The sequence below is a fragment of the Neomonachus schauinslandi genome, chromosome 2, assembly GCF_002201575.2.
Source record: "Neomonachus schauinslandi chromosome 2, ASM220157v2, whole genome shotgun sequence".
In the NCBI taxonomy this organism is placed as follows: Eukaryota; Metazoa; Chordata; class Mammalia; order Carnivora; family Phocidae; genus Neomonachus; species Neomonachus schauinslandi.
In genome coordinates, this window is record NC_058404.1 from 202,368,158 (window position 1) to 202,385,945 (window position 17,788).

The 17,788-nt window shown below is 59.3% G+C and overlaps 1 protein-coding gene across 1 annotated transcript; it reads left to right on the forward strand.

The window, feature by feature from the left end:
* Positions 1-11,352: 11,352 nt before the first annotated feature.
* Positions 11,353-17,570, forward strand: ZFYVE28 (zinc finger FYVE-type containing 28; the record flags this gene model as incomplete). Its single annotated transcript, XM_044913116.1, has 5 exons — positions 11,353-11,449; positions 12,529-12,645; positions 14,541-14,645; positions 16,803-16,906; positions 17,439-17,570. Coding segments are annotated over 5 exons (555 nt in total), but the record flags the coding sequence as incomplete, so codon positions are not given.
* Positions 17,571-17,788: the final 218 nt, after the last annotated feature.

Genomic DNA, 17,788 nt, shown 5'->3' on the forward strand with positions numbered 1-17,788 from the left:
GGACTGACTCGTCCGTTCTGTTCATCTGTCTGCGTGGACACCAGTATCACTCTGTCTCGATTATGGTAGCTTTATAATGAGCCTTAAAGTCAAGCAGTATAAATCTACAACCTCCTCTTCTTTTTCAAAGTCGTTTCAGTTATGCTGGGTCCTCTGTATTTCATGTGAATTTTAGAACCAGGTTGTCAATTTATAGGAAAAACAAAAGCAAAAACAAAAACAAAGCCTACTAGGACTTTGACTGGAATTTTGTTGAATCTACAGATCAACTTGGGAAGAATTAACCCCTTAATAATATCAAGTCTTCCAATTCATGAACATAGTCTATCTCTCCTTTTATTTATGTTTTTAATTCTCTCAGCAAAGTTTCATTGTTTTTACTGTAGAAGTCTTGCACATCTTTTTTCAGGTCAGATTTATCTCTAAGTATTTTATATTTTTGACACTATTGTAAATGATATTGTCTTGTAATTTCAATTTCTATTTGTTCATTGGTAATATCGGAAGATGTAATTGAGTGCTGTAAATTGGTCTTGTCTCCTGCAACTTTACTAAACTCACTTCGTTAGTTACAGTAGTTCTTATGAAGATTCATCAGATATCCTGTGGATGATGATGTCACGGGTGAAAAAAGCCAATTTTATGTCTCCTTTTCAATTGGATATTGTTTACTTCTTTTTCTTGCATTTTTGCCCTGGCAAGGACCTCTAGTACAATGTTGAATAGAAAAGCTGACACAGGATATTTTTGCCTTGTTCCTGATCTCAGAGGGAAAACATTTACTACCTACTGTTGGCTGTAGGGTTTTCATAGGCACCTTAAGCAGGTTCAGGAAGTTCTCCTTTATCCCCAGTTTTCTGAGAGTTTTTATCAAGAATAGATGGGTTTTCTGAAATGCTTTTTCTGCATATTTTGGGATGATCATATTGTTTGTATTTTTTAGTCTGTTAATGTGATAAATGACATTGATTGATATTTAGATGTTGAATTAATCTTACATTCCCGGGATGAACCTTACTTGGCCACTACGTATTATCCTTTTTATGTATTGTTGGCTTTGATTTGCTAAAATTTTGTTAAGAATTTTGCATCTGATGGTGAAGAATGTCAGGCAGCAGTTTTCTTTTCTAATAATGTCCTTTTCAGGATTGGGTATCGGAGCAAAGTTGAGAGCCTAGGGTGAGTTGGAGAGCATTCCCACTTCTTCAATTTTCCAGAAGAGTTTGTGTAGAATGGGTACTATTTTTGCCTTAAATATTAGTTAGAATTCACCAGTGAAGCCATCTGGGCCTAGAGTTTTCACGGGGAGATTTTTAAACTACAGTTTCAATTTCTTTGCTAGACGTGGGTTTGTTCAACTACCCATTTCTTATTCAGTGAGTGGAAGAGCTTATTCACGTAGTCCTCGGTCCCTGCTCCGTCCCGTCCTCTTGACTTCCGCTCAGACAGGCTGATACCAAATAGTGGGCAACGGTCCTCTGCCTGGAGTCCCAGGGCTCCCTACGCTCCTGGTTTCTGGGGCCCAGGCCACCTGCCCCAGCCCCTGCCCCGTGGCTGGCTCCTTGCACCCTGACCAGTGTCAGCTTTCTAGATGATCTCCGCACTCTCCTGCCTCTGGTCCTTGTTTGCTCCTTGGGTCACTGTCCCCAGCCTGTCTGCCATGACGTCCCTCCCATCCCTGCTACAGCACGTCACCATGTGCCTTTGATGAAACTCATGGGGAGCTTTGCCCAGTGGCCCTGTCAAGTGCCGCAGCTGCATGTCCTTGCCATCCCTGTTTCACAGATTTGAAACAGAACCCCTCAGCGGGGGCAGTCCCTCTCATTTGTCTGACTCTGGTTTGGGTACCAACTACAGGGCCCCTGGGCCCATTCCCAGAGCCCAGCCTTGAGTCTCACATCTGTGATGATCCATCCTCCCGGTGCCCACACCACCTCCCTTAGGCTGGGAGAAGCATACCTGTCCTAGCTTGAGTGAAAATAAGGGGCTGCCAAGGGTTGGAAGGTAGCTGGCCAAGCAGGACACCCTGGGATTTGGAGGGGGACATCGGGGCTCTTGTCCGGTCTATCACATCCTGGGTTTTCTCCTTCCAACTCCTGCCCCTGCAGAGGACCTCTTCTGGGCCACTGCCCCTTAGCACGGTGCTGGCAGCCGTCCAGCCCAGCTTCCATAGCAGGATCCTTGCCCTCATCCCAGCCCGTGTGTGCGGTCTGGATGTTCGTGGCTTCAGGGGGCCACCCTGCAGGGGCAGCTCCAGGGGAGGGGGCTGGTGGAGTCCAGGCCTGCAGTACTGGGCCTCCAGGTATGACTGTCCCGCCCTCCTTCCCTGCAGCCCCGTGACCTATGTGTCCTTATTCTGCCCAGCTCCCTGCTCCTTGAGTATCTGGGGCCTCCACAGTGCAGGGGTGGAAGCCGGGGCTTTGAGCAGTGTGCTTGGTAAGCGCTGACTCCTCCTCAGGATGCGGGGGGGCGGCCTGGCTGCTGCCCGGGGACTCCAGCAGCACCCTAAAGGGCTTGTCTCCTCCACCGTGGGGCCAGGAGACTCCCCTTCTGAACAGCCACTTCCCCAAGCAGAGCCTTTGCTCCCGTCTTCATGGAGGCAGACACGAGAAAACAGGTTTAAATTGCTGAGTGTGGCGTAGCAGGGAAGCCCAGATGCTGTCCGCAGTCCATCACCCACGGCTTTGTTCACCAGCCATGGAGCCTTCTGTTCTCAGAGCTTTTATTTATTTATTTATTTATTTATTTTTAAAAAGATTTTATTTATTTGACAGAGAGAGACACAGTGAGAGAGGGAACACAAGCAGGGGGAGTGGGAGAGGGAGAAGCAGGCTTCCCGCCGAGCAGGGAGCCTGACGCGGGGCCCGATCCCAGGACCCCGGGATCATGACCTGAGCCGAAGGCAGACACTTAACGACTGAGCCACCCAGGCGCCCATGGTCACCGGAAATTTTTCTTTTTTTAAAGATTTTATTTGTTTGACAGAGAGACACAGCGAGAGAGGGAACACAAGCAGGGGGAGTGGCAGAGGGAGAAGCAGGCCTCCTGCTGAGCAGGGAGCCCGACGCGGGGCTCGATCCCAGGACCCTGGGATCGTGACCTGAGCCGAAGGCAGACGCCCGACGACTGAGCCACCCAGGGGCCCAAAGATTTTATTTATTTATTTGACAGAGAGAGACACAGCGAGAGAGGGAACACAAGCAGAGGGAGGGGGAGAGGGAGAAGCAGGCTTCCCGCGGAGCAGGGAGCCCCATGCAGGGCTCGATCCCAGGACCCCGGGGTCACGACCCGAGCCGAAGGCAGACGCTCAACGACTGAGTCACCCAGGCGCCCCTTCTCAGAGCTTTTAAAAGCAGCAAAAGTAGGGGCACCTGGGCGTCTCTGTCAGTGAAGCGTCTGCCTTCGGCTCAGGTCCCGGGATCAAGCTCCGTGTCCGGCTCCGTGCTCAGCGGGGCGTCTGCTTCTCCCTCTCCCTTGGCTCCTCCCCCTGCTCATGCTCTCTCTCCCTCAAATAAATAAAATCTTAAAAAAAAAAAAAGGCAACGAAAGCTCAGGAAAGGCGTGCCAGGTACGACAGCAGAAGGGAACACAGGTCCCCTCTGCTCATGCCACAACCACGCATGTTTATAAAACACACATGTATTTTTTGCGGATCTGTGTTTCCTGGCTTTTCTAGAGTATACGCATATTGCACCTGTATTAAGAGGGAATGATGTAAAGATCAGGCTCCCATAGCCCAACCGTGAGACCTTCTCCAGAGCTGGGCTGTGTTGTGCCCCCAGAGGAGCCAGGCCACGGCCCCCACCTCCCCGTGGAAGGGGGAGGTGGCGCCGGGCCAGGTAGCACCCAGGTGAGGGCAGCGAGCCCAGAGGGAAGGGAGAGGCCCACCGGGAGGAGCTGCAGGTATCAGCAGGTGCTTTGGGGCCCTGCCTGGCCCTGCAACACCCCCCACCCCCCACAGCCCCAGCTTTGGGAGTTGTCTCCTGGGGGCTGTTGGGGACAGAGCTGTAGTCTCACAAGTGGAAAAAGCTGGACGGGGTGGGTGTGTGAGGGCCTGCGGATACCCGGGACCCCCGCAGCTGTGGGGTAAATGGAGGGTTGCTATGGTAACGTGGGAGGCACCAAGGCATCAGGAGCTCCCCAGCCTGGGAGGAGGACGTGCACCCTGTTTCACAGACCCTCCTTGGGTCCCAGCAGGCTTGGGGTCACTCCAGGCACTGTGGACCTGTGTGCTGCCAAGCTCTCCCTTCCTCTGGACTCCAGGGGGACCGGCCTGGGTGGGCCTGTGTCTGGGGAAGCGACTCTGAGGGACCCAGGTGCACCCTGCTGCCCAAGGCCACCCCGTCTGTCAGTCAGCAGGCTGGGAGGGCTCAGCGAGGGCCGCGGGCACTGGGCAGGGGGTCTACTCTCTGTCCTCCCTGATTGGGGAAGCCACGGGTCCCTGGAACTTCCTCTGTCCTCGGGGCTCCGCAGCGCGTCCTTTGGTGACGAGGGGGTTCACCGAGGCTTCCTAGCTGTCCCGCATAAGCGTTGCAGGGGCATTTGAGCTCCTGTGTCCTTCTGGATGGACATCATCCATAGTGATGACCGGAGGATATTTCCAGGAATCCCCATCCCTGAGCGCGGGCGTCTAGGAGCCTGGCACATGGCTTCAGGCGGTCTGGGGTCCACTGTGTCACAGTGGGACTCCGTTGGGGGTGACATGCCCACTGAACAGCATGGGGCAGACCCTCAGCCATTCCTGGGCTGGGCCCTGCTTGATGCCCATCTCGTGGGAAGTCCTGCGGCTTATGGAGCCTTTACCAGAGGCCCGGCATAGTCCCCTTCCGAGCGTGATCTCCCTCTATTCCCACTTAGAGAAGTGAACACTGAGGCCCAGAGACAGAGCGATTTGCCTACATTCACAAGGCTGGACGAGGGTGGAGCCAGGAGCCTTCCGGGGCATCGCGTGTCCGGGGAGGGATGGGGGGTGTGAACAAGAACCTCCGAGCACACCCTCACGTGTGGCACGCAGAGACCACTGCTGTTTGTGTGGTCACGGGAGCCCGAGTGCATGGACTCTGGTGTCACACTTGTCCCCGGCATGTGCACCCCCCACGGCTGTGACGGTCTCCCCCTGCCCCCGAGGGCCCGTGCCTGAGTCCAGGCCCTCACCCCTGCCAGTGGGGACCAGGCTCCTTCCCAGTGGTGTCGGGCAGCCTCACCCCTCCCCAGAACTGGCCGGCAAGCTTGGGAAGGGGTGGGGAGGGGGCGGCTGGGAGCGGGACTCTGCCCAGGCGCGAACGCACTGAAACCAGGACGCGGAAGTGGGTTGGCTTCAGCCTGGTGAATTGCGGCGTCTCCCCACACGAGGGTCTCTCTTTAGCATGTCCACACCTGGGATCTCATTTTTAAATCTTTTCACATAAGATTAAACCACAACACGATTCATTTTTAAAGGAATGCACAGATAATAGGCAAATATATGACATCTTTTGAGAAAGACGAGGCCGCAGCATGACACGTGCTAGAGGTGGGTTTGTGTGAAGGGCGAGCGGGGTCAGGCCTGGCTGCCGGCGGTGTCACGGTGGGGCCAGGCTGCAGTGTGGGACCTCAAAGGAGGAGACACGAGAAGGCCGCTTGGGGCAGGAAGGATGTGCGAGGTGTGTGAGGCGGCTGCTCGTCACAGTGGACCCTCGGTCCTGTCTCTCTGTCCCTCTCTGTCCCTCTGTCCCTGCTCGGTCACTTTGGAGGAGTGTTCGGTCTCCGGCACCTCTGTGTCCTGTGTAGCTGCTGTCCTGGGCGGGGGGGCACTGCGCCCCGTTCTGAGTGCGCACTTACACACGCGTGCACACGCATGCTCACGGACACTCATGCACACACACGGATGCTCTCACAAGGCACACTCAGACACACACGTGCACACGCATTCTCACGGACACACATGCACACATGATGCTCTCACACAGGCACACTCAGACACACATGTACACGTATTCTCACGGACACGCATGTGCACACTGGTGCTCTCACAAGGCACACTCAGACACACGTGTGCACATGCATTCTCACAGACACGCACGTGCAAACACTGATGTTCTCACAGGCACACTCAGACACGTGTGCACACGCATTCTCACAGACACGCACGCGCAAACACTGATGTTCTCACAGGCACACTCAGACACACGCGGGTGCACATTCACACAGACACACACACCCCCACATTCAAGCCCCCCCATGGGAGATTTAATGGGTGGGGAAGGTGTCTTGGCTCCCCCTCCCTAGCACAATTGGGGACCCCAGGCTCCCCACCGGCAGGGCTGTGGGTGGCCCCAAGATGCTGAGGGGGAGCGAGACTCTGCCAGGGGCCCCTGCACTCGAGGCAGAAGCATTACCCCCCACCCCAAGGCGCCAGGCGGCCCCACGCGGCTCTGCCCTCCGCCCCACCTCCAGCCCCCCCGCTTACTGCCAGAGGCCGCAGGTGCCAGGGCAGGAACCTCACACACACGCTCCTCCCTCCCCTCGGTGCTCCCGCACAAATTGTGGGATGAACGCAGCAAACACCTCCTGGCAAAGCGATTTCCCTAGAGGCTTAAACATTGATTATGAGCTCAGACTCCCTTAAGCGATTCGAGCCATAATTACATGTTTCGTGTGATGCCCCTTTGGATGCCTGACAAGCTCCAGCGGGCTTCGTTGGGGGGAACCAGCCGTGTCCTGGGTGCCAGGACAGCCCCGCCTCTGGCCTGCATCTCATGCTTGTGCACTGACACCCCCCACGTGTGATCGGTCTTTCTCACTGGACCCATTGGTGAGATTCTACTGTGCATTCTGTCCCTGAGGAACAGTTTCCTGGGCCCAGCAGGTGAGAGACGGACCTGGGGTTGGGTCGTGGGTTCTGTGCCCAGATCCGCTTCCCAGGCAGCAGGAGCAAACTGTCGCACGCAGGGCTTCAAACAACAGGAACGTCCCAGCTCAGGAGGCCGAAAGTCCAAAATCAAGGGCCATGCTCCCTCTGGAGCCCCCGGGGAGGGGCCTTTCTGGCTGTCCGGGCTCCTGGGGCTCCCAGCATTCTGGGGCGTATGGCCACGTCCCTCGGTCTCTCCTCCATCCACACCCAGCCTCTTCTCTGTGTGTCTTCTCTGCTCTTCTTAGAAGGATCCTCGTTGTTGGAGTTAGAGCCTGCCTGGACAGTCCAGTCGCAGGTCCTGGGGGTTTCGGGTGGACACGTCTTTCGGGGGCTCTCCCACTCCTCCCAGCAGAGCTGTTGCATCAGATGCACCTTCATGGGGGAGGAAGCAGACAGCATTCCGAAGCTGTGAGGTATGAGAAGGCTCTGCTGGTGGCTCCTTTTCCTGAATCCCATCTAGCGTTCCAGACACAGAGAGAGCGTTTATTCCCACAGAGAGCCCACGTCTCGTTCTCCCCTGTGTCTAATGAATTCAAACTCTTTGTTCAACAGTTATAGATTGGGAGGTTGGTGAGGGGCGGGGCGGGGGGGGGGCTGCCTTCGATGCTGGGCATACAGCAATGAACAGAAGAGAAGTTGCTGCCAGGCCAGCCTTGCATTCTCCCAGAGTAAGACAGAGTCAGCACACACATGCCAAGGCAGAGTGCTGAGTGTCCCAAGTTGCACAATGCAGGGTAAGGGCAGGAAGAGAGCAGTTGGCAGGGTGGTGGCGGGGGGTGGGTGGTGGTGGTTCTGTTTGTGGTCAAGGAAAGGTCTTCCAATGGAGCATAACAAACAGAGGCGTCTGGGTCTATCCAGAAAAAGAGCATTCCGGGCCCAGTGACATCTGTGCAAAGGCCCTGTGGCCAATAGCATGTTTGGCTTCTCTGAGACAGCAAGGAGGAAGTCTGAGAAGCATAAGTAAGTGGAGGGTGTGGGAGGGGAAGTTGACAGAGAGAGGTCCAGACTATGCCAGGCCCTATAACCTTCGGTAAGGATTTTTGCTTTTACTTGGACTAAGTGGAAAGCAGGGGTGGAAGGTTGCAACAGAGGAGAGACAAGTTCTGACTTTTGTTTGAAAAGATTCTTTGTCCTGGGCCTTCGGTAACCTCGGTAGGAGCCGCAGCACTTGGGGTGGCCCCTGGCATGTCCAGGGGAGTTTAGGCCTGGCAAATCCTGAGTGCTGGGCTCCTCTGAGGCCAAGGGTGAGTCCTGCCTCCATGAGTCATGCCGAGCTAGGCAGGGCTCTGCAGGAGCCCTGGGGCCTGGCCTCTGAACACAGTCCCCAAGCTGTCAGCCTGCTGGCTGGGCGGTGCAGGGGAAGGGGCAGGCCCTGGCAGAGACTGGTGCGTGGGGAAACAGGGGCCTCCCTGTAGATGTGAGTGCCCCTCTGTCCACAGAGGGTCCAGTGCCCGCCATTGGCCAGCAGTCTGTCTAGCGACTGCCTGTGGACAATCAGCACCCTTCCAAAGGGGTGGCCCTGGGCAGTGCCCAGACAATGGCCATCCTTGTGGGCCCTAGGGGCCGGGCAGACCCAGACAAGACCGGGGCTCAGGTCCCAGCTGAGATCCCAGCTTCTAGCTCCGGTGGTCCGTTCTTTTGTTCCCCTCAGCCCTTCGAAGCCATCTTACTGCCTAGGATCCGTGTCTGTGGAGTTTTGTGTCTCTCTCTCCGCTGACCTCCCGACCCCCACTCGGCCAGAGTCTCAGGCTCCATGGCCTCAACTGTCTGTGGCGTCAAAGTTTCAGTGTGCGGGCCGCTGCGCCACAGTGTCCAGGAAGACATCCCAGCCTCCGGGGCATTGAGCTGCGGGGCTGGGGCTGCGGGGATGAACCCCAGGGGCGCCCCCAGAGCCGCTCCTACCTGCACCCAGAGACGGACTTCCCACCACAGGCAGGGCTGTGGTGCCATCTGCTGCCAGAAGCTCTGCCTTTCTCCTCAAAATCACAAAAGTAATACTTGCTCACAGAAGACACTTGGGAAAAGACTAATTTATACATAGTCCCACTATTCAGATAAATGTGATATTAATGCCTAGATGATCTTTCCCCATGTCTCACTAGGTACATGTGAGATCTCTAATTTTATAATACTGCCTTTTCATTCAGTATGTTAACATTTTCTAGCATCTGACGATCCTTCTACTAAGTGGAAATTGTATGGATGAGACCTAACTTGTTGAGCCAACCCACTGTTGATGGACGTTCAGCTTATGAGCTATTTCTTGAATATGAGTTTGCTAGATGATTACAAGAAAAGCATTCCTTTATTTTTTTAAATGTGCACTTGAGTGGTTTTTAGTGTGATCGCAGCTACGCACACATTTTTGTCACCCCTTAAAGAAACCCATGTCCACGAGCAGTCGCGCCCCGTCTCCCCGCTGCCAGCCCTGCCTTCCCGTCTCATAGATCTGCCTCCTCTAGACATTGCACATAAACGGAGTCACACACTATGTGACCTTTCGTGAGTCGCTGGGTCACAGCCTCGAGTCTTCCCGCTTCCGCCTTGTTGCAGCGCACGCACAACCTCCTTCTACGGCTGAATAGTATTCCCCTGCGTGGATGGACCACGGATGTTGGCCTGCTCATCCACTGATGGACGCTTGGATTGCACCCACCTTGTGGCTCTCGAGAATAGTGCTGCTCTGAACATTTGTGAACGGTATTTGTTTGGGTCCCTGCTCCCCAGTCTTCTGGGTAGAGCTGTCACTGATACTGGGGATCCTGAGTGGCGGTGGACATGGCCAACAGTGAAGTCCCCACCTCCTTCGCCTACGTGGCTCCCGGGGCAGGGACGGGAGCTGGGGGGCAGCCAGGCCCCCCCCCCCATTCTCAGTGGAAACCGTGTGGCTCAGCAGGAGAGAGCCGTGGCTCATCATACAGGTCCCAGCAGAGCACGGGCACGCCCAGCCTCACTGCCCACCGGCCCTGGCTGCTCCAAGCTCCGGCGAAACTGTAAATGCTCCGAAGCGAATGTTCATTGTGTTAGAGTGCGCCGGCAAAGTGCAGCCCATGCACGCCCTTGGCTGGAGGAAGGGGGCCCGTGGAGCCCTGGGGCCCGGTCAGCCCAGCCTCCCTCTGCACCGGCCGGGGGTGTCACATCTTTGTGCTTCTCAGTGGTCTCCCATCGGGGGCGTACCCCTGCCTAAGACTCGGCAGTTCTGCGCGTTTTTCTGCCGTGTGTCAGGGACCCACATGGCACGTGAGGAGCGGTGACCGGTTCCCCTCCACCTCTGTCAACTAGGCCCCTGTGTGACCACTGAGCCACCAGGGCCACCGTGAAGATCCAGCCACGTCTGTGGGCCACATGCGTGTTGTGTGGGCAGCTCCTCTTTCACGCCGATGGTGCCACGTTTTCCTTCTGAAGTTGTGGCCCAGCCCACTGGGGCCCAGCCGTGCCTCCCTCGGAGTGCGGACAGACAGCCTGGGACGCCGTGTGCGCTGAGGCAGGCCTCTGGCATGGAAAGCAGATCAACTCCCTCCACGGAAGGAAAAGGAGATGGTGCAGGCAGCTGTTGGCCACGTTTTAAAAATTATGATGAATATTTCCAGACAGATAAAAGGCTTGCATCCATGAAACGACAGGGAGAGCATAAGTTAAACGTCAGGGGGAAAGCTGGAAGGGAAAATGAGAGAAGAAAGGAGGGGAGTGATGTAGGACTTGGACGTGCCCCTGCTGGGCCCTCGCAGCCACAGGGCAGAAGGGAGGTGTGTGTGGGGGCAGGACCCCCGTCTCCGTGACAGAGTCCCACACGTGGGGGCTTAAAACGACAGGAAGTTACCCCCTCACTGTAGGGAGGCCAGAAGTCCGAAATCTGGCAGGGCCACCCCTCCTCATCCAGGGTCCTTCCTGCCTCGTCCAGCTCCCGGGGGCTGCGGGCGCCCCCCACCTCTACACCCTGTCTTTCTGCTCCTCCTCTCAGAAGGACACCTGTCCCTGGGTTAGGGCCACCAATAATCCAAGACGACTTTCTCCTCTCTAGCTGCAAAGACCCTTTACACAAATAAGTCACATTTGCAGGTTCTAGGGGTTCAGGCTTGGGCCCGTCTTTGGGGGTCCACTGTTCACCCCGCTGTGTAGGGAGTAAGTAGGTGAGTTGACTCCTCCGTTGGAGGAAGCCAGTAGATAAGGTTAATCTGGGAGGGTGAGAAGGGCAGCCCGGCCTGAGTGTGCAGCAGGAAAGGGCAGGAGTTGAGCGCGAACTGTGGTGGATGGGGCAGGGGCTGGGTCAGAAGCCAGGCTGTGCGGCGGCCTCGTCAGGGCCCGCGTGTGGCTCGGTTCTGAGTCCGGGCAGCTTGGCTCCAGGACAGAGAGAGTTTTCTTCTCACTCGTGGGCTTTCAGGCTCCAGCAGCCCCTGGCCGCCCCCTCACCCATGCACCCCGTATTTCCTTCCTCTTGCAGCGGCTCCACAGACCAGGCCGGGCTGGAGACCGCCCCCTCGGCCACAAGAGAGAAGATCCGGTCCAGGTTCCATGGCAGCCATGACCTCATCCACCGCCTGTTTGTCTGCATTTCAGGTGCCCGGCTGGGCCTGGGGCAGGCGGCGCCGGGCGGAGGGGGGGATGCGGGCGATGGCAGGCCCCGGGAGTCTGGGGGCTTCCCCACCATGTCATTTCTTCATCTCCAGCCCAGGGGCAGAGAGGAGGGCTTAATTCCTCAGCAGGTCCCTCAGCTGGGATTGGGGAACCCACGGCTCCCGCGGGGGCCTCGGCCACCCACACGGGGAGGTTCTGCTCAGTTTGTGGTTCAGACTTTAGTGTACCCTGCCTAGTTTTGTTTCCCTTTCTGGGGATGGCTACACAGTGGGGGAGGGGAGGACAGGGAGCCGCCTGTTTTGTCCCCCACCCCCTGGGGGGTTCAGAGGCCTGTGAGCTTTTCTTTAGTTCTGTGTATAAAAGTGTGCACTGCAGCCCCGTTCCCTGCCTCCCGCATGCCCTTCTCACCCCCACCTTTGAGGGATGGGCTCCAGCCGGCCTGCTTGGCGGGAGTGCGGCCCGTGGCCTGGCGGTCCTGCAGAATCAGGGTCATGTTGGGGGGGCGAGGGCCCCACAGGCAGTGCCGAGCCAGGCCAGGTGGGACCAGGAGGACCTCGGGCGACTCTGAGCTCCAGTTTGCACAGGTTTGTGTCGGGGGTTGGAGGGATGCCATGCCCAGCAGGTGCTCGGGGCATTGACGGTGCACGGAGAATCCTCTAGAAGCGCTGACTGCAGCGCTGACTGGGACGGGTCACTGGGCTCCCATTCCAGTGGGATGCCCGCAGCTTCTCCCTCACTTTGCTGCATGTGGCAGCCAGGTTCGCCCCCAAAGAGCTAACCCAGCATCGCTTTCCACCTCTGCAGGGAGGGTGGGGGGGTGCTTTCGTGCCAGGGAGGGGGCTGTCCATGTGGTCACTCCCACCACCAGCCTTCCCTGGACTCCTGAGCCTTGACTTTGGCCAAACTGTGGCCCAGGGGCTGGGCGGCCCCCTTTTGCCCTGAGCCACCCGAGGATACGTCAGTCCTGGGCCGTGAGCTCTGGCCGGGGTAACCCAGCTGGCAGCCCCGAGCCCCTGCGGCTGCTTGGCCTGACCTGCCCTCCCTTCGTCCTCCTCTCTCAGGGGTGGCTGACCAGCTGCAGACAAACTATGCCAGCGACCTGAGGAGTATTCTCAAGACCCTTTTTGAGGTCATGGCCACCAAGCCCGAAACAGATGACAAGGAGAAGTTAAAGAAGGGTGAGTGCCACCCACAGTGTGTCCGTGCCACCCCCTGGGAGCCGCACCCCCACACTGAGGGCACACGGCCCTGCACAGCCATCCATCCAGCCTTTCTGGGGCCCACTGCCTCCACACGGAACCCACTGGCACTGCCAGGCTCTCCACTAGGGACCAAGGGGCACAGGTCGCAGGCGCCCCGGAGGCTTTGCGGGGGGGGCTCCCACGCACAGGCCTGTGCCTGCAGCACCTCCTGCGCACCCCTGCATGCCCTCCAGCAAGGTCACCCAACTTCTTGGGGCCAGCGGCCTGCAGGGGGGCAGTTGAGACCCAGATGCCGCATAGTCACCCCTACCGACTTCTGACCGCCAAAGCTGCCGGGGGCCAGCCCACAGTCAAGGAGGGGACCTCGGCCCCACCTTTTGGGGGGGGAAGTGGCAGGTTATGACCTGTGGCCGCCTGCGACCTGCCTCACGCGTTTACACGTGCCCACACATCCCAGGCACAGACGCGTGCGCACACATGTGCACGCACGCACGCACACACTGTCACACACCCAACCCACCCACGCACTCTCACGCGCACACACGCACTTGCACACACTCTCTCACACACCCACCCACGCACACTCTCACATGCACCCGCACACACCGCACACTGTCACACACCCACACGCACACATGCACACACTCTCACAACCAACCCACGCACTCTCTCACGCACACGCACACTCACACTCACACTCACCCATGCGCCCGCACACATGCACACACTGTCACACACCCACCCACACATGCACTCTCACACACACACACGCACCCACACACCCACACACGCACTCTCATGCGCACGCACACTCACACGCACACACTCTCTCACACACCCACACACGCACTCACACACCCACACGCACACACACCCACACATGCACTCTCACGCGCACGCACACTCACACGCGCACACTCTCTCACACACCCACCCACGCACACTCTCACATATGCACACACTCACACACCCACACACGCACTCTCACGCACACACACTCTCACACGCACACATGCACACACTCTCTCTCACACACCCACACACACACTCTCACGCACACACGTGCGCACACACACTGTCATGCACACCCACCCACCCACGCACACTCTCACACGCACCCATGCGCCCGCACACACGCACACTGTCCCACACTCTCACACACCCACACGCACTCTCACACGCACACACACGCTCTCACATGCACACATGCACACTCTCACACACACACACTCTTGCATACTCCGACATGCACGGGGTGGGGAAGGGGCCTGACCCCTGCTCGCCCTCCCCCTGTGCTGGGCTGAGATGCCTGTTCTGGGTGAGCTGCCCATCCTCATGGGGCATCTGGGCACACAGAGCCACCTGCCCGGCTGTAGAGCCCGCCCCCGTCCAGCAGGGCACATCCTGGCTTGGGGGGAGGAGGAGCAGAGTCAGTCCTGTGTGTCGCCCCAGCTCTGCCTCCTGGTGGCCATACCACTGGGCTGCTGGGGAATTCGGGGTGGCGCGGCCTTCTGAAACATCACAATTCAGAAAAGGTGGGTGACACGGACCAGTTCTGCAAGCAAGGATGGTGGGCTCCTCAGCCCGTGTCCAGGCCTGGTCCCCCTATTGCCTCGTGGGTCACAGCCCAGGGGGACCTTCCACACACAGTGCAGCGGCTCTGGGGCTGGGGGCCGCAGGGGGGAGAAGCTGCAGACCTCAGGGCACCGAGCCCAGCCTGCTGGGGCGGTGCTGACTCACCCGTTGCAGGGGGACTGTGGCTGGCTTTGGGGGAGCTGCCCCCCTGCTGGCCACATGTGGGTGGGCCTAGCAGGGACAGGTGCTTGGGCATCAACCCCACCCCTTCCTCTCTCCCTCCCTCTCTCTTCTAGTCACCCAAAGCCTGCGGAGTGCGGCCTTGGAGGACTGTGCCCTCTGCCAGGAGACCCTATCATCCTCTGAACTGGCAGCCAAGACCCGAGATGGGGACTTGGAAGGTGCGTGCGGGGTGTGGGCCAGGGCCCGAGGTGCTGCATGCAGGGCAGGGAGTGAGGAGCTTGTCTGGACTGTCCCCCTCTCTGTCCTGAATGCAGAATCCATGAAGGCACTGTTTCTCCAACTGGGGGTCCCTCCCCAGAGGGCCCCTGGGCCTGTAGCTGCCCATGCGGAGGCAGCTACCCCCTTGGTGGCACACGGACCCCCTTAGCCAAGGCCTTTGGCTGCGGCCGGAGGTGGCTGGACCCAGGGCAGAGGCACACACCTGAGCCCACCTGTACCCACCTGCCCCACAGGAAGGGCCTCACATGGCAGCTTCCAGTGACTTCTTCACAGGTCATGTGGAAGCCCCAAGACCCTGCTCCCCGTTTAGGAAGCCAGGCCTGCTGGGGGCCCGGTGGCTTAGTGATCAGGGAGGGAGCGTCCAGAGCAGGTTGGGAGCTCGGGCAGCACAGCTATGGGGAGGGGGCCACCCAAGAGTTTCTAAGGGGCTGGAGGCCTGGGAGAGGTGCTGCGATAGATGGTGGCGCATAGGCCTGACCAGGCGTCAAACGGGGATGGGGCCGAGAAGGAGGCTGAAGTTGACCCCACGATAGGCCAGAGGTCACAGCACTCCTGGTGTGCCTGGCCCACTGGCTGACCCTGCTGGTCCCAGGCTCGGGGCCTTCCTCGTGCTCGCCAGTCCCCTGGGGGTGACAGAGGTTGCGGGGATGGGGTGTAAGGAGCAGCACAAGCTCATCTCTACCTTTCTAGAAAACGATGCATGATGGTACAAAGTACCTGTTACAGGAACTTGGAACCTCTCTGTTCATGAGTGACTGTAATGAGCTGCGAGGTCTGGCATTGCCCAGGGCACAGGCGAGGGCCACATCCTCCCTGGGGGCTGCCGACCCAGCCCCCTCCTAGAAGTGGCTCCCCTTGGTAGGCCCAGGAAGTCCTCAGGACCCTCACATTCCCCCACCCCCTCGCCCCTGCCAGGAGTGCTTCTGGCCTTATCTGCCTGAGCTGGAGGTCCTGGCCCAACACAGTCCTTAGGGGCTAACATTGCCATCCAGGATTTCCCTGGGGCCAGCCTGAGATTCTACATAGGGGGTGGCAAGCATGAGAAATGACCTCCCTGCAGGGTGGGGGTGAGCTGACCAGACCCAGGATGGAAGGCAGGAGAGTTGAGTGGGAGGCAGTTTCGGGTCTGTGCAAGCAGGCAGGAGGAGGGGCAGAGCCTCCAGGGTGGGAGGGAGGCCAGAAGACCCCAGGCCCTTCTGAGTTCTGTTTGGAGGCCCTGAGGATGGGGTGTAGGGATGCAGGCCAGTGCCCACTTGAGCATCAAGCCTGGGGGTCTTGTGAGGCTACACAGACCACCTCTGAGTACTCTCTGTGGTCTGAGGGAGGGGTCCGATGTGTTCTTTCCCCCTGGCCCTTGGTGCTGGCCTAGGGGCCTGGCCCGCCCTAGTCAGCTTGGTGCCCGAAATGGGAGGAAAGCACCTGTCTTGCTGCGTGTGGGAGCCCGCTTCTCCCTGTGCTGATGTGTCTCTCGAATTCCAGAGCAAACCTCCACAGAGTCTCCCATCAGCCAGGGCCTCGAGGAGTGAGTCGGACAGGCCCCACATGAGGCGTGGAAGGAGGAGCTGGCCTGGCCTGCACACATGTCAGGGAGGGGCCGGCTGGGGGTCTCCCTGGGCCTCCAGGACCCCAAGAGCCTGAGAACTGCTCTGGAGCCGGGGGTGGGCAAGGCTGGGGCGCCTGAGGCCCCCACAGAGCACACCTAGAGCTGAGCTGGGGGTCGATTTCTTCATTTCTCGACCACCACCTCTGCCCCAGGGGCCTGCCAGGCTGGGTGCTGACAGAGAGAGGCTCGGGAGAGGGTCATCCAGGTGGACACTCCCTGCCCATGTCCTGAATCCCGGTGGCCTGGCTGGCTGCAAGGTGTAGGCTGAAGCTGGGGGCTGGCGGGCAGGCTCAGACAAGAGCTGCGGAGCCGCTGTTCGGGTGACGATTTCCTGAGACCATAGCCAGTAATGGGGGCCCAGGGGAGGGCCGAAGAGGAGGGCGGGGGCTGCTGGGTCCCGTCCAGCCAGAGGCGCCCTTGAACCCTAGCCCGCTGGCTCCCACCGTCACGGCTGCACGGCTCCCTCTGGCTGACCTCATTCCCACTGTCACAGATCCACCGGAGTGGGTCCCAGACGAGGCCTGCGGCTTCTGCACCGCGTGCAAAGCGCCCTTCACCGTCATCCGCCGGAAACACCACTGCCGCAGCTGCGGGAAGGTGAGCGGGTCGTCGCGGCCAGAGGTTGTCCCTGCGGCCCCAGGGACTGAGGCTGTGGTCCTCCCCAGGGGGCTGTGCACAGGATCTGGAAGCCAGGACCGATGCCCCGCGGGCCTGAAAAGGCCTTTGAGGTCTTGGTGCAGAGGTCCGTGAGCCCTGGGCCCTGCTCTGACCTGGCCCAGGGTGTGGACTTGAGGCCCCCAGCCCCCTGGGTCCCGATGGTGCTGCTCCTGGCCACTGCAGAGCTGGGGACGTGCAGGGAAAGAGGGTCCGAGGGGGCCAGAGCCCCCTCGGTGAGCCTGGCCTCCTGGGGCCGTGACCTACGCCAGGTTTTTCTAACGGTCCCTGTGGCACGCGGGGGACCCACAGGGTCCCGCCACTGCCGCCTCGCCCGGGCTCGGAGGGAGGGGGTGGGAAGCGCCCCCCGCCCCCGCCCCCGCCGCAGGGCCAGGGTCGGGAGGGGCGAGGCACAGGGCCGGGGGCTGCCGGGGACCCGGGCTCACTGCCCCACGGCCCGCCCCTCGCACTGCAGATCTTCTGCTCCCGCTGCTCCGCGCACTCGGCGCCGCTGCCGCGCTACGGGCAGGTGAAGCCCGTCCGCGTGTGCACGCACTGCTACGTGTTCCACGTCACGCCCTTCTACAGCGACAAGGCGGGCATCTGACGCGAGCCCCGGCACCCCACACCTGCCGGGGCCCCCGCGCACTCCCGGGGAGGAGGTGCCGCTGGCTGTGCGTCTCCACGCACCTCAACAAGCTGCTACTGCCGCCACTGGAGGGCGCCGCAGGCCGCCCAGACTCGCAGGACGTCGCGCGCCGCCGTCCCCGCCCCGCCCCCCAGCGGTGCGCCCCCCACCCCCACCCCCACCCCCGCGGGCCAGCG